This window comes from Sardina pilchardus, chromosome 23, assembly GCF_963854185.1.
Source record: "Sardina pilchardus chromosome 23, fSarPil1.1, whole genome shotgun sequence".
NCBI classification, from domain to species: domain Eukaryota; kingdom Metazoa; phylum Chordata; class Actinopteri; order Clupeiformes; family Clupeidae; genus Sardina; species Sardina pilchardus.
This window is the reverse complement of record NC_085016.1, coordinates 2,806,956-2,826,955: the sequence shown is the minus strand read 5'-3', so window position 1 is coordinate 2,826,955 and position 20,000 is coordinate 2,806,956. Positions and strand designations below refer to the sequence as shown.

Genomic DNA, 20,000 nt, shown 5'->3' with positions numbered 1-20,000 from the left:
CTCTCTCTCACAGGTGTTTGTTGCCAACCCCAACAAGACGCAGCCCATTGTAGATATCCTCTTAAAGAACCAGACGAAGCTCATTGACTTCCTGAGTAACTTCCAGAAGGACCGCACAGACGACGAGCAGTTCAACGACGAGAAGACCTACTTGATCAAACAGATACGAGACCTGAAGAAGCCCGCCTCCTAAAGCTTAGCCTAGCAATCACGTCAACCTCCACTTTTTACTGAGCAAAACAAAACAGACAAATATATTAACAACAATAATAATAATAATAATATTAATAACTCTATTTAAAATCTTGAAAAAAAAAAAACATTTGTCTTTTTTTCTTAGTTACTTATCAAGCTTGCAAAAAGTCTAGTCCTCAATCACAGAAGGTCTCATAATTCCTTTCATGAGAGTGCATCCTTTTCCTCCTTAGTTTCGTGCCACAAATAGGATGTTTTTGGAAAACTGTAGGGGGTGACTGGTTGATTTTCCAGGTGGGGAGGGGGGGGGGGTTACAGTATCCTGTTCCCAGGGGGAAGAGCCAAGGGGGCGGACCGTAAGAGGCCATCCTGCTTACTGTGTCTGAGGTCATCATTAGCTCTGCTTTACGCCCACCATGTGCTACTGGGCGCCCCATCTCTCACCCGTAGCACTCCTGAAGCCTGAGCTCTCCCCAAAGGCCCAGCTCTGCAGACCCTCCTGAGCTCTCCCCAAAGGCCCAGCTCTGCAGACCCTCCTGAGCTCTCCCCAAAGGCCCAGCTCTGCAGACCCACCTGAGCTCTCCCCAAAGGCCCAGCTCTGCAGACCCACACAGGGCTGTCGTGTACATTACATTTGTAGAGGACCCAGATATTGTAGTTAGTGAACGTGTAGGAAAGGGAGGCTACCCTCCACACTTATTTATACAGCTTTGCTCTCTCTCTTTCTTTCTTTCTTTCTCACTCTCTCTCTCTCTCACTCTCTTTCTTTCTTTCTCTCTTCCTCTCTCTGTTTCTGTCTTGTCTGGCTTTTGAGTTTGAGAGCTCACTTTTCATAATTGCATTCCTTCTCATGATGTCTTTGTATTTTTTTTTTTTCTTTTCACGTGTCACAGTATTTGAAAGCTGCAGGCCTTTTGATAAAAGCTTGGGTTTGATCAAACACCAAAGGATCACTGGCTGTCCCCAAGAGTTGAGAGAAGTCCGCGGGCTTCAGGCGCGAGTCCAAAAACTATTAACCGTAAACAGGAAGGCGAAAATGTGAAATCTGTAATAACGTTTTAATCAAGGTTTGTTTGAAATAATTCTTAATCAGTAGGTTTGACTGAGGACTAGTGTTTTTAATTTTTTGATCATTAGTTCTTGAATACGAAATGGGCAATACTGCCAATATCTTGGTGTTTGTAGGATTCAGTGCAACATTTATCGCTGTACATTTTTAAAACTTTGTTTTGAAGTTCACTTTTTTTGTTAAACAGGGCTGTATCACATTATATTTTGTATTTTTATTATTATTGCCATGGCTACCTGTTGGGTGTCCACCAGCTGCGTTTTTGTTGCCATGGTCACTTGTCAGGGGTCCATCTGCTGGCTTGTATGCTCTTGAGGGCTGGTGCCATGACAAGTGCACTAGAAAGATCCGAAGCACTTCCGGAAGTTTCCTTCTTCTGTTGCAGTGAGCTGTGAGCGCAAGGGGGGTGTTTTCATGGCAGGCGTTTCTCACCAGTAGCCGTTAGCGAGCTTGTTTTTCTTTGATCTCATCCCGATGTACGTAGTGAAAGATGAGACACAGCGTTAACTCAGAGGGTTGCTGAAAACACATCAAAAGTTGAGGACACGGACGTTAAAACAGGTGCCTTTTGTTTTCGTGTGCTTCTTGTCCAGCTCATTATTTTGTATTTAAAAAAAAAAAAATCAAGGGGGAGCTTAATTCTCATTATTTTATTATTTTAAAATATGGTCTGATGGAACATATTTGTCTTAATTAAGCAATGAACCTCTTTAACTCGCTATATTTGAGTTCTACTGTTGATGAAGTACTTCACTCTCTCTCGTGTAATTGCTGCAGTTTTGTGATTGAGCGCAGTGGAGTAGTACCTGATTGACCCTGTAGGGTAGGAGTCGAGGAGCTGTCCAACTCCTCGCCACCATGATGAAATTTGACTTGCCAATTGGTAGGGAAGGGCTGTGGGGGTGTGGGGGTGCCGGGGGTTTTGTATTACAGTGAACCATACTAACATGACCCAACACAATTTGGATTTGAGAATAACTCTGATGGTTGGTCTCTCAATGAAGGAGTGGCGTATGGTGGATCTGTGGTGGTGGTGATGATGTGGAAACCCGTTCCACAGTGTTCTGAAACCAGCTTGTTTTAACATGCAGCCACTGTTTTGATTGCCAAATATTTACTTTGATTAAAAAAAAAAAAACTATTTTGTTGGCAAAATACTGCTATTGTATTTACCAAGTTCTCACTTTCTTTGCATAATTTATTGGCATTCCACAGTCAGGATGGTTCAGGTTCCTCAGTGTTGTACTGCTTGGTTTGAGAAGGCTGACGTCAGGCTCACACTACCAGAGTCTGAGCCAGGAACAAGTGGATTTATTTTTATTTTTCTGACAAAAAAAAAAAAAGAAAAGTTCAACCATGAGAACAAAAACCAAAAGTAATCAGTTCAGAATCTCCCATATCTAGAATGGATCATCATTTCAAGATCACATGGTTGCATTTGTTTCCACTTTGAAAGAAATTGTAAAACATCACCAATAAAGGAAATCCAATGCATCAGCTGTTCTGCCGCATTTCTTATTTCTTTGGTTTTGAGGAATCATTGATTTGTGCAACTGCAGGAAGGACATTATCAGTGACCAGTTAAGCTTCATGGTGTATATGTAATACAGTGCAGTGAAGTCCTTTGAATAGATAGGACTAGTAATGGCAAGAGAACACCAGCGGCCTGTTTCATGGTGGTGTAGATGTGATGTTACTGCAGTTAACTCATTTGTATAGATAAGAATTAGGCTGGGTGAACCCTGCCTGACCTGCTGGCATGTTTGGATTTCGCTTGGCAGCTCAGGCTGGAAACCTGCACGTCGATCTCCCCTGCTTCTTGTACGCAACCTTTGGGTCCAATCACAAACTAGCTAATCCAAAAGAAGCACCAGGTCGTTGGTCTGCCTGCTTGAAGGACTGTCCAAGCGTAAAGAGTCCTTTGAACGATGCCCATTGATCGCGCCTCTTGTGCAGTAGAAATAAAGCGCAGATTACCCATACTAATGTTCAATCTTAAAAGACTGAGCTTGGTATGGTGATAGCCCGACTAGATAAGCGTAGTAATGGCAAGATAACACCAGCAGTCGGTTTTCAACTCTTTACTTTGCCTCACGTATACTGTACATCTAGTCAGTCATCATTCGCACAACTCTTTCTTACATTAACGGAACTTCTGATTAAAACATCTAAAATATGATCAAATATTTAACTATAAACCGCAAACGCATCTTGGAAGTCAACATGCAGTCAACAATATGTGCGTATGCCCTCAGCTCTCACAAGACCCATTGACGTCTGGTTGCCTCCCGTCCTTATTGCCAAATGATAAAAGTTCTTAAAACATGCAGCATCTCCGCATGGACATGTTTCTTCACGAACACAGCCTCTTACTGGGCAGCGGCTCCGATGAATCCTGCCTCGGGTGCTTCATGCAGCCATCTGAAATGAGGAAGAGAGGGTTCAAAATATACACACGCTGGTATGCCACACACTGACTTGTGCTTTGGTTATCTGAAGGTTTTAAACATGTGTCTTACTTGCTACTGTGAATGGAGAATGCCTCTCACACACGCTCTTTGGCTGGGGTCTCCTTTGCCACTGTGAGGCCCAAATATGTATATATTACCAACATTATAAACATAAAAAAGGTTTGTGTCAAAAAGTTTTTTTTTTTTTATCATAACATAACAAATACACTGAATTCGTACATACATTATGATGTATCAGCATGAATTAATTGAGTATATACACACAACATCCAGACAACATCTGTAGACATACAGAAAGAACCATAAGGTGATACTTAGAGCAATCTTTAACGCAATGTTGCTGGGAGACCACATAACCAGTTCCATTGCACTCTTTTTTTCCCCCCAAATATTTGTATGCCTTTAAGGTGACAGGACAGCAGGGTGGGAATTATACCAAGGCCATGAGGCCATGGCCGCCGTTGCCCTACACTTTGGCCTTGATGCCCTGTGAAAAAAAACCCATCATAAGGCCACAGTGGCCTTTATGCCCCTGACTTAGGGTTGCCAACCATTCAGTATAATACGGAATCGTCCCGTATTTGACACGTAAAAGTCTTGTTCCGTATTGAACTGATACGGAACGCTCTTTGCTCTTTGAGTGAAATTAGGTCCGGTGCTTCACCTGATAATTTGCTGCGCAATTGATCATGCAATCGTGAACCGACGGAAAAAGAAAGCAAACGCAACCAAAGTCTGCCATGATTGGGCCTCAACTGAAAGAAGTTTGAGGCTGTGTTAGTGTTTCTCAAAGCCTACAGCAGCTAGCGGGTCTATGTATTTGTGTCGAGATAACCCTGAAATGTAAAACCATCGAATTTTACTCAGTGGCCTTTGTGCCCTATCATGTGGCCTTGGTGCCCCTAAAAAAAAAAAGAAGGTGAAGGCCAAATGGCCTTGCCCCTAAAATGACGAAATTCCCACCCTGCAGGACAGTGGAGAGAGATAAACCTTATTCTTAATAAACCTTATTCTTAATTCCATAGACCTTATTCTTAATTCCATGAAGTTTATTCTTAATTCCAAAAGCCTCCTTAATTCCATAAACCTGGTTCACCAGTTCCACTCCAGAAGGACTTACAATGAATTTCTGTACTCCCTGGAGGCCGTCAAACCTGAGGTAGGAAATGTCGTTCTTCTTTTTGCCGCTGTCCAGATCGGTTGTGTAGATGTGCTGGATGCCTGCGGCACGGATCAGAGGCACGCATTCATCACACGGGCATTTGGTGACGAACAGCATCGTCGTCTCCTCCTCTTTCATCTCCACGCTCCTGTGAGGCAGAACACGCAACATCATTTAATTAGTTAATCATCTCAGGACTTAGTTTAATTATATAGTGCATTTCATACATAAGGGGTCATTGTGATGTGTTATATGTATGAGATGTATGTTACATCAAATGCTGCCATCTTTTATGGATGAAATGACGTGTGAAGAAGAATATCCTTTATAGGACAATAAAGACTCTATCTATCTATCTATTCTATTGCGTAACATAAACAAAAGCAAAGAATAATTGTAAACAAAAGCACTTGATTCCAGACTGGTGGAGCGAGCGAGGCGGAGCGTTGCGCTGCACTGGTCACCTGAAGGTGATGGCGTTCTGCTCGGCGTGGATGATGTAGCGGTACTTCCTGCTCTGGCGGTCGCCCTGCTTGTCGTCCATCTGCGGGTACTCGCCGTACTCAGAGCCCACGGGGTACGCGTTGTAGCCACAGCCCACCAGGTGCAGCCTGCCTGTGCCGTCACAGAGGCCCTAACACACACACACACACACACACAAATGTATTACACAAACAAACACATACACACACACAAGCAAATGTATTACACGAACAAACACACACACACACACACACACAAGCAAATGTATTACACAAACAAACACACACACACACAAGCAAATGTATTACACAAACAAACACACACACACACACACACACACACGCAAATGTATTAAACAAACAAACACTCACACACACACACAAGCAAATGTTTACATAAACAAACAAGCAAATGTATACATAAACAAACAAACACATACACACAAGCAAATGTATACATAGGTAAAAAAACCACACAAACAAACACACACACACACAAGCAAATGTATTACACAAACAAACACACACACACACACACACACACACGCAAATGTATTAAACAAACAAACACTCACACACACACACAAGCAAATGTTTACATAAACAAACAAGCAAATGTATACATAAACAAACAAACACATAAACACAAGCAAATGTATACATAGGTAAAAAAACCACACAAGCAAACACACACACACACAAGCAAATGTATTACACAAACAAACACACACACACACACACGCAAATGTATTAAACAAACAAACACTCACACACACACACAAGCAAATGTTTACATAAACAAACAAGCAAATGTATACATAAACAAACAAACACATACACACAAGCAAATGTATACATAGGTAAAAAAAACACACAAACAAACACACACACAAACAAGCAAATGTATGCATAAACAAACAAACACACACACACAAACAAGCAAATGTATACATAAATGAATAAACACACACACACACACACACACATCTATGAGGGTGTGGTGGAGTAAGGATTGAGGTCATAAAGTTGCATATCCATAACATTGTAAGAACATTGTAACAGCCCATCCCAGGCAGGGAGGTTTACAGGGTTGCATCCAGGAAATGAAACTTATCAAGTGATGTTACTGCTTGTGGGAGTGACCATGCCTACAGCAGGAAATGAAACTTATTAAGGGATGTAACTGCTTGTGGGAGTGACCATGCCTACAGCAGGAAATGAAACTTATTAAGGGATGTAACTGTTTGTGGGAGTGACCATGCCTACAGCAGGAAATGAAACTTATCAAGTGATGTTACTGTTTGTGGGAGTGACCATGCCTACAGCAGGAAATGAAACTTATTAAGGGATGTAATTGCTTGTGGGAGTGGCCAATACCTACACCTGGGAATGCGTGCAAACAACTCTAGTGTTCTGTGAGCACGCTGGAATCCCTTCTACATACACGTCCGAGGAACGTCCACTCGCCAAAAAAACCTTTGTTTACAAGAAATTGATTTGACTGCTGCACTTGCGTAACGTAATGCACCCATTTCAGTTTCATTTCTCTGCTGGCTGGCTCCACCCCTGGACATGAGTCAGTGAAGCCTGTCCAGCCCTGATGCTGCGGCCTGTGTTCTGACATGTGGCGGGATGACCACTTACCAGCTGCCCCTCGGCCCAGATCACCGCCCCCACTCCAACCTTAGGATCCTCTGAGAAAACAGGAGAGCAGACTAATGTTGAATGAATTCACAGCTGTTTATAGTTTAACAGAGCAGACTGTTTCAGTTTAAGTCATTAAAACAAATGAGTTCTACTGATCTGGTTCAACTATGTCTACGTTTCGATTAAACATGAAGTTACATCCCCATGAAAATGTAAGGAACAAATCTCTGGAATTGGGTTCCATCATGATTCTGTGGTTCTGTTCCATGAGCTCTGAGGGGCTAGAACACATGTGATATCCATTCCAGAATCAGAACCAGAATCTCCACATCTCTAGAATGGTTTTAAATGTGTATAGTTTTACACTCCCAAATCTAAAGTGATAATTACGACAGGCCTACAGGCAACACTGGTCAATGGCATTAGATCATATTGAGATGTCTACCAGCAGGCTGCGCTCTGAGGAGAGAATGGCCCTTCGGCTACTCATAGCTACAGCAGCATTCTTCACATTATCAAGCAAGTCCCTTAAAGAAAACAAACAGGATTATTAGCAGGAGTCCTTTAAGTGCCATCCACAGAGCAGCGAGATGGAGAGATAGTGTACCTACCGGATCTATAGGCTAGTAGTTGGGCTTGGATGGAGAGATACCTACCGGATCTATAGGCTAGTAGTTTGGCTTGGATGGAGAGATACCTACCGGTTCTAAAGGCTAGTAGTTGGGCTTGGATGATGCAGTGGCGTATAACGTCCTGGGACAGGGCGGGGGACGTGACGGTGCTAGAACCTCCTTTCAGGTAGAACCCATAGCCAGCATCGTCCACGCGCGGAACGCTGGAGGCCACCGAGGCCAACAGTCTGACCAGGTCCCGCATGTGCTGCCTCAGGTTGCTGAAGTACGGTTCCGCGCAGAACGTCACGAGGCCCATCTTGGTCAGCAGTCCGCGGTGCCTGGCCTCGTCCGCCACCAGGAACACGCGCGAGAGCTCGTCCCGGTTCTTCCACTGCTGCTGCCGGAACAGATCCCCTGCGTCCACCGCGGGCAGGTCAGAGGTCACCTTCTCCTGGAAGTCGCAGGATGCGGACGTCTCCTCCACGTACTGCTGCATGCTGAAGCTCAGCGGCTGCAGGAGGACGCCCATATATGGCCGGCTGCTGGACTTCAGCTTCTCTGCGGCCGCAGCGTCCAGTTCCGCCTCCAGGCCACCGTCCGCGCCGCTGCTGACCTCATCGCCGGCCAGTAGGCTGATCTCGGCGTCTCCGGGCCAGTATGATATCCGACTGACCCCGGCTGAGGGGAACCGAAGGGAGCAAATTTAGGCCAGTCATTGTCCAGTTCTGGTATTTGACTTTGACTTAGAATAACAATCGAGTCTATTCTAAATTATTGTTATTGAATGAAGTCAAGTCTTCAAAACCACAACACAAATCACGTGGAATGACAAATGATGTTCAGATGTTAAGCTGGACCATTAGGCCTACGCAGTCATGGTCTACAGTAAAAGCAGTTCATTGCTTGCTTTAATAGTTAAAAGCCATAGCTACCATTGATGATCATCTTCAGACAGGTGGAGCAGGGCTTTCTGGAGAAGTACAGGTCACACCCAGCGAGGCGAGGTCCGTGCTTGACCACTGCTACCTGTCCCGCGTGCAGATCCGCGCTCGAGCAGTGAAGGCCCAGAACTCTCCTCTCGTGGACCACGACCAAACCGGTTCCGCGGGTCTGAAACGATACCGCAATCATATTACACCTTTCCAACGTTACGCAAACTCAGTTTACAAAGCTGTGTAAGTATACATTTGCCATTGCATTCTGTCCATTTTTTTTCTCTCCATTCATGATTCAAGGCTTTTTTTAGTTTTACTCCAGACAGGGCATGTCAAGGCATGTCCCTCCCTCATTTGGACAATATCCGTAGCTTTATAATAACATAAGAACTACAGACTTCATTAACTGTCACATTCCTACTTACAACTTCATTTTCGTTGTTGAAGACAGCTTTCTGTTGGGGAAATAGCTCCATCCACAGGCTCAACAACGTGTAAAGGTTAACTTTCGATAACCGAGGTCCATGTCCTGAAAATGAAATACATGTTTTAATATGACAGCCGACTTTTCAGTCTGTCTGTTGTTGTTGTGTGTTATACATGAATTGTGCGACCCGATAATAATAAGATTCCACGCTAATACAACACAAATATGGCACAAACGTTATAGAATCTGACGTGGGCAGTTAAAATAGAGTTATACATCAGGCTATGGACAAGCTATCAAACACGTAGCCAATACCGCCGCTAGTCTAACCTTGCACTTTGGGGTCGGTCTGTGAACTGGCTTCCTTAGCATGGCAGCAGCTGCCCTCTGATGTCTGCGCAGTGACGCACTTTTTGTCCGATTCCCGTCGTGTCTCCGTTCCGTCCGTTGCTTCCATTCAATCTTTCACGAGCAGCTAATTCTATGTCATCTGTCAAATTTTACCGCAGATATTCTACGTCCCCTGTCGATCCATCCTCTTCCTATATCGCATTACGTAGGGAAAATGGGAGGGCTTATCGTTGCCGGTCTTGCAATGCTGTAGAACAACTCTAGGGGGCTCTACTGTCATGGAAAGGGACTGTTAGTAGGCCTACTATCAGGGCACCCTGGCATTTTCGGCCCAGGAGGCCCACACACACCGTGATTGGTCAGACACACTCCCTGCAGACAGTCTACTTCCAATATGTGTGGATTATCTGCCGTGAGTTGGCTATTCTGACTATCTGACTATCCGGCTATTAAGACTTATCTGTTCAACTTATTGGCCTACTTATTAATCAATTCCTAGACTTATCATTTGTATATGGTATTTGTTTATTTTCTTTATTACTTGTATTTGATATTGTACTGACATTGTTGTTATTATTTATTCTATTTTGATTACTATTATTGGAATTTGCGGATCATATTGGCCTAAGTGAGGGTCCGGGTTTTTCTCCCTGGGAAATTGTGAAATTCTTGCTGTTAATCACACCATTTTAGTTTTGGAGGGACAGAAATATCTTAACAGACTAGGGCTGTACTGGGACAGAAAATGGGCCCATGCATTTTTGGCCCGAACGGCCCACTTAGGTCAAGGACACTAATTAAAATAAAATCCTGGCAGTTCCAAAAGAATAAGTGCTGTGAAGCAGTGCAGGTGAACAAGACTGCCCTCACACTTGCTCTACTGACTCACTGGTACTCTGAGGTGGCTCCATATTCAGGCATAAATGCAAGCACTTGTCAAAGAGGAGGCTCTGCTGGAAGAGCCTAAAGTAGCCTACTGCACTGTAGCCTATACAGTATACAGCTCATTTCACATCGATGTCTCAGTTATTATGTAAATCTTTCAGAAATATTGTATTGTCAATATACTACACTATTACTACACTATCATAGAGCTGTGATATACCTTTTACGCACTACTATTCTATACTAGGAATCTAACAGTAATTCGGGATAGAAGTAGCCTAAAACATTATATGAGAATGAATGATAGATAGATAGATATATAGATACTTTATTGAAGGGGAAATTCAAGATAAAGGTATTTCAGAAATAAATATAAATCTAAATATATATTTATGGTTATAAATGTATTTATATTAAGCTATAATATAATTTATATAAGAAACTACAGTGTAATTCCAAGGAAGGAATCACCATTCCATGTAAATGCCAAAAGGCTGCATCTTAATTTCCACACAGCGCAGCTCGGGCCTAAAAGCACAGGACCAACAGCACAACCACGCTTCAGGTGTCACGGCACAGGTGTGAATGATTGACAGGTGTGAGTCACAGGTATGAGTGGTTGACAGGTGTGATTCACAGGTATGAGTGGTTGACAGGTATGATTCATAGGTATGAATGGTTGACAGGTGTGATTCACAGGTATGTTTGTATCATAAGGTTGTCAGTATAGTTGTCACTAATCCATATTGTATTGTTCTCAGGATGAGTCTCAGATCTCAGGATACGACTCAGCATATAGTTCAAAGAGATGTGCACAGATGTGCAGTTATGGTCACATCACATGTTTGTAATGTTAAGTATGTTGTCAGCAATGTTGTCAGTGATGTATGGTTGACAGGTGTGCACACAGACACATGTAATGCATCGCCTCTCTGGTCAGGTCTAGTATGAACTTAAAAGACAACAACAAACAAGTTAAACAGTTACCAAAAACAAGGAATGTCTACAATTGTACATTACAACTTAAATATCATGTCATGTTATTAAGTCAAGTCATGTTGTTGCACCATCAAGCTGTGGTAGTTCAATATAGGCTACTAGCCGATATTATTTCAGTTATATTGCATATATTATATTGCAATTATATTGTAAGAAGAACAGTGATTTACAGTTACAGTTACAGTTTACAAGTTATAAAACTGGTAAAACATGGTTTGTGCATGTGGCTTGATTCTTTGTCATAATTAATCCACATCCATTTGCCATAACCACTCCACACACACACACTCAGTTGCCATAACCACTCCACACACATTCAATTGCCGTAACCACTCCACACACATTCAGTTGCCATAACCACTCCACACACACACACACACACACACACACACTCAGTTGCCAATCACTCCACACACATTCAGTTGCCATAACCACTACACACATTCAGTTGCCATAACCATTTCACACACACTCAGTTGCAACCACTCCACACACACTCAGTTGTGGGTGGATGGGCATTTGAAAATGAGGAACTCCTCATCATAATTAGCCTAATCCATACACACAGTTCTAACTAATCCACACCCAGACTGAGGCCGTCTGCATTTATGAAAAGAACACAAGCCGATAATTGAGCTAGTCTTGTGCTCTGAAAACATTCCTTCTGTCTTTGAGGCTCACATACACACAAGCTGTTCTATCAGATTTCAGTCTTCAGATTTCATTATGTGCTTACATATTGCAAAAAGCTTCTCCGATGTGTTGTCAGGTATAAAATTATATCAGATTAGTAATGTGTCATGTAATCTTTGAAGATAAGCCATGTCTTTCTACAACAGTCGAGATAACTCGCCTTGATTAAAAAATAACAAACAAATCAAACCGATCTCAGCTGGTATTCTGTCTTGGAGTGGAATGGACATTTAAGTGGCCCCAAACTGTTGACCGGCAGTGTATGTGACTATTTCATGGAAAACATATTTTATGTTCATTTTGAATTTGATATCAGCTACATCGTTTTTTAATGAGATGGGGCCAATTAAATGCTGGAAAATATGTGTAATGATAAAGAAAACTAAAACCAAACCAAATATTGTACAACTAATTAGGGTAACTGGTATACGGAAAAAGAGCATCCCAGAAAGGCAGTCTCTTGAGTAAAGATAGTAGAAGAAATAAGGTATTCATCACTCTCTGTAAACCTGTGGACAAATTATGAAACAAAATAATTATAATGCATTTACCGTATTTGGAGTTAATCATCTATATCATTCAAATATTCAGAGAAATCTGGTAAATCTGAGAGCTGGTTTAAAATGGACTGAGATAAAGTCGGAAAAGGCCTTGTTCTTTTTGGAAATCGTGGACTCCTCTTAAGCTTTATCCAGTCTAATGTCTTACAGAAATAATAAAAAAAATTGTCATTTTCAACATTTCACATGTTGTCTATGCCCTTTTTGCAGCTAAATGGGTTTACGAGATTTGTATATTATCACACTTTTCACTTTTTCCACACGTTTTAATCCGCATTTTACACAATGTCCCAACTCACTCTCTGATTTGAGGTTGTAATAAACATATTTGATCTCTTATCATATACAGCATTAGGCTTATGGTTTTATACATCTCCTTTGTAAGGACTTTTTTTTTTATTTTCAGTCAAGCTCATCCACACCATGTCATCATGCCATCCCCGAGCTGGGCTTGATCCCTTAGTTCCAGTGAAAAGAACTCTAAATGCTTCAGCATTAACCAAGATATTTTGGACAATTCCATGCTCCCAACTTTGTGAGAATGTTTGGGGATGGCTCCTTCCTGTTCCAACATGACTGCGCACCAGTACAAAGGTCCATAAAGACATGGCAATATTGTGCATTTTACAATCACTATCTCAAAGATGTGTGTTTCAATGTAGCCTAGGCCTGTTTTGTAATGTGTTATTCAAATCCTACTCCTTCGTGGTTGTCTGACCCAATGCATAAAACCACATCTAGACCTACAAAACAAATTGAAAGGAAAGGGATGGAACATTGAAAGAAAGGAATAGTTATGCAAGGAGTTTTTATGCCCTTGCTTGTGTGCTGTGAGCTAGGGACATATCATGACAAAATGGAAGATGGTAACTGAGATGGTTTTGGGTCAGAAATCTACTAGAAACTCATAATCTGACTTTTATAATATTTTACAGTAAAATGCTTTACTAAGAACAAGGGTGCTAGAGCTCAGAACGACCTGTGGTTAACTGTGAACATAGAATGTTTCCACCCCAGAACAGTAGATGGCAGTAACGATACAAATCACTTTGCTGAGAACCAATAAAACTTGCAGAAGAAGATAACAAGGAACTCCACTAACGTGTGCTGGTGCTGTTGGCTGTTGATGGAGTGGATATGACTCTGAAGAAAGCGATCATTGTTCCCGGGAATGGAGCCGGAGATGTGGAGCGCTGCAACTGGTATGGGTGGGCGAACAAGCAGATCAATAAGGTAGGACAGTCTCTGGACACGGAGCTGGATACAGAACCATGTGGCAAGCCATTACTAGCCTATCTATGAGTTCTCACTCAGATTCCTATCTGTAGGGGCTGTTACTAGGCTATCCAACTCCTATAGGTAGATGTGAAATGAAATGTATCACTTTATGAACTAACATAGATAACATTAATTTGTCAAAACAGGCTATATTTACAGCACACTACAGCAATGATTAACACAGCACTGTTATTCACTTTGCACTGCTCATTACCTCCATTGACATCCACTGACACCATAACCTCACTGCATCACCTCCGTGGACATCCACTGACACCATAACCTCACTGCATCACCTCCATGGACATATACTGACACCATAACCTGACTGCATTACGGACATCTACTGACACCGTAACCTCACTGCATTACGGACATCTACTGACACCATAACCTGACTGCATTACGGACATCTACTGACACCGTAACCTCACTGCATCACCTCCATGGACATCTACTGACACCATAACCTGACTGCATCACCTCCAGGACATCTACTGACACCATAACCTCACTGCATTACGGACATTCACTGACACCATAACCTGACTGCATTACCTCCATGGACATCTACTGACACCATAACCTGACTGCAGTACGGACATCTACTGACACCGTAACCTCACTGCATTACGGACATCTACTGACACCATAACCTGACTGCATCACCTCCATGGCCATCTACTAGCACCATAAACATCGTCTGGTTTAAAAAAAATGCAGTGGTGTGGGGGGGCCTCACTAGGGGGAACAGAGACATGGCACATGGGGTGCCAAGAACAGCAGGAAATAGTTTTTCTGGGCCTTTCTGTAATAATACCTGTCTTTTTTTTACAAGGAAGATCATAGATTCAAAACAAAATAGGCATACAAAACAGACCGACATATTAATTAAAATAATGTAATTTTAACATGATCATTTTGCTGGGTTGATTGGGTCAGGTGGGGCTCCCAAAGTGGGGAATGACAGAAAAAGATTGAGAAAGAGTATAGCTACCGCATGCACGCACATCCAAAAACGATAAAAAAAAAAACTGGGTGCTGGACTGATAAGCATAAGTTTACCACGTAACGTTCTCTGATCTCTGATCATGTCTGATGAGTGATGAAGGGCTAGTTACATGGTGATTTACCATTAAAAAAATGAGGAGCATTTTCAGGTGTGCGGACTTCTCTCTCCTAGAAAAGTTTGAGAACCACTTTTGCGTTAGGACATTACCAGGGATTATTCAGTGTTGCGTTGTGTTACGGCCGGGAACAGGATCCTTTTGCTTTAGGACATTCCCAGGGACTATTCAGTGTTGCGTTGTGCTAAGGCTGGGAACAGGATCCTTTTGCTTTAGGACATTCCCAGGGACTATTCAGTGTTGCGTTGTGTTAAGGCCGGGAACAGGATCCTTTCGTCACGCATCACTCTGACCTCTGACCTCTGAACTGCCTCACAGATTCCAGGGATGACCAGCCTGCTGCGGAACATGCCGGACCCGGTGACCGCGCGCGAGACCATCTGGCTGCCCTTCATGGAGGAGGAGCTGAAGTGCGACGCGGAGACGGTCATCATCGGCCACAGCTCGGGGGCGGCGGCCGCCATGAGGTACGCGGAGACCCGCAAAGTCTTCGCCATCATCCTGGTCGGGGCGTACACCTCGGACTTGGGAGACGAGACGGAGAGAGAGAGCGGCTACTTCAGCCGCCCGTGGCAGTGGGAGCAGATCAGAGCGAACGTCGGCCACATCGTCCAGTTCGGCTCCACCGATGACCCCTTCCTGCCTTGGGAGGAGCAGGAGGAAGTGGCCAAAGGCTTGCAGGCGGAGCTTCACAAGTACTCGGACCGTGGCCACTTCATGAACTCCCAGTTCCCCGAGCTCATAAACGCGGTCAAGAAGCTCAAAGAAGCTGCGTAGTAATGCAACAGGCATCCCCAACCGGCCTGCTCTTTTCTTTGCCACCATTACAGTGCATGTCCCACATCAGTGACCCACTAGAGCTGTCCGTTATTCTAGACACAATCACACAACAACAAAACAACAACAACAAAATGCAAAACTTGATTCTTTAAACTGATATTCACTCACACAAGTTTGCAAGAGACTGATCTGAGAGACTGAGACTGAAAACGGTTTGAGACTGATCACAGATTTGAGAATGGGTCATGGCTATAAATATCAATATCGATATCAAATTCGAATGGTTCCTTAGGTTATTCCTCTGCCAAAGATGAATACATATGTGGTTTTGTACCCTTATAACTATTTCTATTCATTCCGACACACAGTATCCCATTCATCGATCCCATGATTAGGCTCATAACTATCTAGGATGAGGTATGACTCTACTGTAGGCTACAAACAGCCTGCATTTGTCATGACTTGACAACGGGACATTTATTTTTATAACACACAGCTCTCTGAAGTAGAAAAGTGCCTGCTTCTGTTAAAATGGGACACTTTGATCAAATTAAAAGAGTCTTAGTCAGTAAAACTGACAACACATTTTTCATATTCTAGATTTGAGATAATAATCTTCTACACCTCTGACTAATACCAGGCTAACCATGACAGAATCGTTCACATACGCATGCTCTGTAAATGAAATAAAGTGCCCACTGAGTACAAATGAAGTGTGTTTTGGTATCTCCACACCCAGGACACCCTGTGCTGCTACCCATTCACTGCACTCTTGTGTTCAATGCATTATCAATAACTCCTGCTCCTCTCATCTCGTTAATTCTCCGTCACTGATTTTCCCCATATAAAACAGCCCGTAGGGATGCTTCAGCTATCTTCAGTGATCATAATAACCCTGCACAGTAGATGATTAAGGATGGTCTATCAGTGCCCCCTAGAGGTGAACAATGGCAACTGTAACCAACTAACTAACTTTTTCAGTTGCCTTGAATGTGACTTTCTTTCGGCTAATTAGTAGATTCACCTACTCATCAGCACAGGCTGCAACCAAACGAGGTCCATTCTGCAAAGAAGATGTTTAAGTGTGAATCAAGAAAATTTGTTAGAAGATCCTCGCAGCAACACGTCTGCAAACAACATTTATAACACGTTATAGGTCAAAGGTTGGAGAACAATCTTTGTTGTCCATGAGGTGGAGCCATTAGTTCATATTCGTGAGAAAGAATATGGTTAATAGGTTAGAGGAAAGCGCCTCGTGTGGAGGGCAAAATACCATACATGCAACATGAGAGGACTACCAAATGAGATTAGTCCCACATGGTTACCCATGGCTACAAATTAAACTTAATTGCCTACAATTGTTTATTGTTTACAGTGTTATATTTAGGCCTAAGAATTCTTAAGGTTTATGGTAGGCTAGGCCGACTGATATATTATGTTATTGGTGTATTAAGTTGTGGTGTTATTTCATCCTGTACAATTGCAATGTGATAAAACACTTACACAGACGATATTTAAGAGATAGGCTATACTACCCAGTTAAGCCACTGCCTCATAAATTCTAAATTGTCTATTAAAATGTGTGCAAGGATTCCATTACGCATAATGTAATTTAGCCTAATGTCATCTATCGCTGTCTCAGTCATAGACGGAAACTCATCCACATGATGTGGAGATATAGAACATGGTATCCTAATATCACAACTTTGTAACTTTAATGCGCATATAATCCGATTATATTATTCATTAAGATAGCTGACGTTGGAAATGGTGTTCAAACCACCGCTCCTTGGAGCGTGGGGGGAGTCAGAGGGTTAAAAATCAGTTGCTACATGGGCTAGTTTTCGATGTTCGGTCTGGTGGGGGTAATGCAGGGCCGTCTTTCCAGAGGTAGCCATTCAGCCTAGTTCTTTGGATTGGTCGATTAGTCAAGGCAGCGAGCAGGGCTGGACAGGAAACGACTCCCTCATACAAGGCGCAACAATCCCTGCTCCCCGGGAGAGATTGGGAGAGGGAACCGCACGACCAATGTATCAATAAGCAAATGGGACTTTCTCAGGCGGGTGGTCAGTGAAAAAGAAGATACCCTCGTCTTAACCGCCACAGATTTGTGTTTACCGGGACATCTTGTGGGATTTTCCCTGTTTTCTCGCGTGCTGAAAGCATTGTTGTAGTGTTCTCACCAGGAAACAGGAGGAGACTTCATTGTCGAGCGGCACTGGATCTTGGAGCAAGTAAGCACTGTTTTTGCGTTTCTGTACACCTATATCATAGGCTACTGAAAAGATCTCTCTCATGTGTATGCTCTAATTGATTAGGGCCAAATTAAGAAGACCCAAAATCCCGACCTTCTTCTTGGCTTTGGTTGCCTCCCGGGCAATCCCTCTTGAGAGAAAACTGTCTCGGGATTCTCTGAGAATAGAGGATCCCTTGAATACAAGTTTATAGCCGCAGAGGCGACTGTAAATTTACCGCTAGACTACTGCCATGAACTGGACGCATTTTAAAAATGTATTATGTTCTAAGGTTCTTTGGATGTCCTTTGAGGGTCCCTCGAGCATTCGAGTACACATTGGCCATATGTTGTTCCATGATGGAACCATTTAAGTAGTATTATGCTCGGGCATTGGCTTGCCTCTTGTGCAACCAGAGAAACAAGGGTGTGTGTTTTTCAGTGGAACACTGGGTGGTAGGTTACTCTCTGCCTGCGGTTATCAGTTATTATTTTTGATTCAGTGAGATATTCAAGCTATTAATGCCACGTTTAGCCCCAAACTAGAGAAGATACTCCCCACAACACGTTTGCCATGGCTACACATGCTGCTAGTTTAATAGCCTGCTGTTTTGTCTCAATTCATTTGGCCTGAACAAAGGTGCGTTTTTAGGTATTTTCAAAAATATGTGATCCATGGTCTATTAAAGCAGGCAAATTGGGGGTGACATCTTGTTACTGTTATGTAGCTAGTTTGTCTACCAGCGCAGCCAACATCACTCGCCACAATGTAACCAGCCAGTGAGAGTGGCACCACCCTTTCCGATGTGTGCTAGTTAGCTCGTACAACAGTCCTTGTTACAAGTTTAGCCTCTAAGATGAGCGCTTATTTGATAGCTTATCCATTTACTCTGCAGGGCAAATTAAACGTGTAGTCCATTGGAGACCATTTTATTTCCATTAACCCGTTTATAAGGATCCCTCGAGTTTATGTATCGCAAGCGAGGATGCCCGTTCTAACCTTGCTAGGAGCTTCCATTGTCTTTCCAAAGGTGTAGATTTATGGATGTGTTGAATTTCCCATCTCTGTACTTTAGAATACGAGGATATTCATTTGACTCATTTAATGTCAAAGAAGGCTAAATCATTTTATGTTTAAAGACATGCCTGTCAGAAGTGCTAGGTTGGGGCCATTATTGTTTCCACCAGTCTTTTGGGAGTAACATGATTACCATCACGCATGGGATGAGTCGGCAGATAATTGCCAACTTGTCGTAATGTCTGTTAAGCTCAGCTGTGGTAAGTAATCCAGTTAGGCCACCACTCGAATCCAGTAGGTTTGGGGGCACCGCATGCCTCCTCCACACGCGTGTCTTGGAGGATTGTTGGGGAGGGGAGTCGCAAACGCAGCTGTCAGGGACAATATTCCCCGAACGACAGGAGGCGAACAGTCCCGCAGCCACGGTGGCACGTGCTAATACGCTGACATTATTGTCTCCTCCTCACAACTGTCTCCGTGGTCAATGTTTATGCCATGTGTGGAGTCGTGTTTGCCTAGGAGATGCCTTAAGCTTAAGCAAACAACAACGGAGGACAATATATAGTCCCTTAGTCCACTCCCAATAACTCTGACCCTCCTTTACTTCTATGTTTATTTTTTGTTTGTTTTCCATTGTGCATATTGTATGTGGTGTCAGGTGGCAAGGGGACGTATTCACATTCAAATATAGGAAAAGCATGTGGACTTGACTTGTGTATTTCCGTGTCCAGACTGAGAGGTGCAAGTGTCTGGCCTCCCGAGGTCGCCATGTCATGCCAGTGGTGATGACGGGTGTCCCTGCGAATATTCCCCCGTCACACGAGGTTGTCAGCAGCAGCCAGGGGTCAGAACCAGAGGTCTGGAGATCACGGACACTCAAGGGTTCTGTCTGGGCGCCATCTGGCTCAGACGGGCTGCTGTGCTGTCTACATTGTGCCTTAGAATTCATAAAATTCAAAAAGACATCAGAAGGGTCTGTTTAGACTACAGGGGTTGTAGAGAGTGTGTTCTTCCTGGGGGGAGGGCGAATGGGAATGGCAATGCCCTGCTCCTCAACAGTTGCCTCAGAGAGGG

General features: G+C 43.2%; 4 protein-coding genes across 10 annotated transcripts in view; 3 read left to right on the top strand and 1 right to left on the bottom strand.

The window, feature by feature from the left end:
* cab39l (calcium binding protein 39-like) overlaps positions 1-2,761 on the top strand; it is a 13,266-nt gene extending 10,505 nt beyond the window's left edge. For both annotated transcript variants that reach the window (XM_062528520.1, XM_062528521.1), the window contains exon 9: positions 14-2,761. In XM_062528520.1, coding sequence (XP_062384504.1) covers positions 14-193 — 180 coding nt within the window. In that variant the 3' untranslated portion in view covers positions 194-2,761. The remainder of the gene's footprint in view (positions 1-13) is intronic.
* A 569-nt stretch (positions 2,762-3,330) lies between these two features.
* On the bottom strand, positions 3,331-9,542 carry cdadc1 (cytidine and dCMP deaminase domain containing 1). Its single transcript, XM_062528518.1, has 9 exons — positions 9,333-9,542; positions 9,001-9,104; positions 8,573-8,750; positions 7,728-8,318; positions 7,024-7,073; positions 5,362-5,531; positions 4,856-5,045; positions 3,784-3,844; positions 3,331-3,685 (listed from the first exon to the last, which is right to left on the bottom strand). The coding sequence occupies exons 1-9, from the start codon at positions 9,457-9,459 to the stop codon at positions 3,618-3,620; spliced, it is 1,539 nt and encodes a 512-aa protein (XP_062384502.1). The 5' UTR covers positions 9,460-9,542; the 3' UTR covers positions 3,331-3,617.
* Positions 9,543-13,575: 4,033 nt separating this feature from the next.
* On the top strand, positions 13,576-16,371 carry rbbp9 (retinoblastoma binding protein 9). Its single transcript, XM_062527936.1, has 2 exons — positions 13,576-13,723; positions 15,214-16,371. Exons 1-2 carry the CDS (start codon positions 13,628-13,630, stop codon positions 15,670-15,672), a joined length of 555 nt encoding a protein of 184 aa, XP_062383920.1. The 5' UTR covers positions 13,576-13,627; the 3' UTR covers positions 15,673-16,371.
* Positions 16,372-17,608: 1,237 nt separating this feature from the next.
* The window catches only part of raph1b (Ras association (RalGDS/AF-6) and pleckstrin homology domains 1b), a 65,063-nt gene continuing 62,671 nt past the window's right edge, over positions 17,609-20,000 (top strand). For all 6 annotated transcript variants that reach the window (XM_062527933.1, XM_062527931.1, XM_062527929.1 and 3 more), the window contains exon 1: positions 17,609-17,909. The gene's annotated coding sequence lies outside the window, so the exon portion shown is untranslated. The remainder of the gene's footprint in view (positions 17,910-20,000) is intronic.

What these genes read in the sequence shown, in the direction of transcription:
- cdadc1 (XM_062528518.1), bottom strand. Translation starts at nt 9,459, where the DNA reads ATGGAAGCAACGGACGGAACGGAGACACGACGGGAATCGGACAAAAAG. An exon ending in ACTACTAGCCTTTAGAACCG is followed by an intron (nt 7,074 to 7,727) that starts GTAGGTATCTCT and finishes CTGTTTTCTCAG; the next exon opens with AGGATCCTAAGGTTGGAGTG. An exon ending in CAGAACGCCATCACCTTCAG is followed by an intron (nt 5,046 to 5,361) that starts GTGACCAGTGCA and finishes TCTGCCTCACAG; the next exon opens with GAGCGTGGAGATGAAAGAGG.
- rbbp9 (XM_062527936.1), top strand. Translation starts at nt 13,628, where the DNA reads ATGACTCTGAAGAAAGCGATCATTGTTCCCGGGAATGGAGCCGGAGAT. An exon ending in CGAACAAGCAGATCAATAAG is followed by an intron (nt 13,724 to 15,213) that starts GTAGGACAGTCT and finishes ACTGCCTCACAG; the next exon opens with ATTCCAGGGATGACCAGCCT.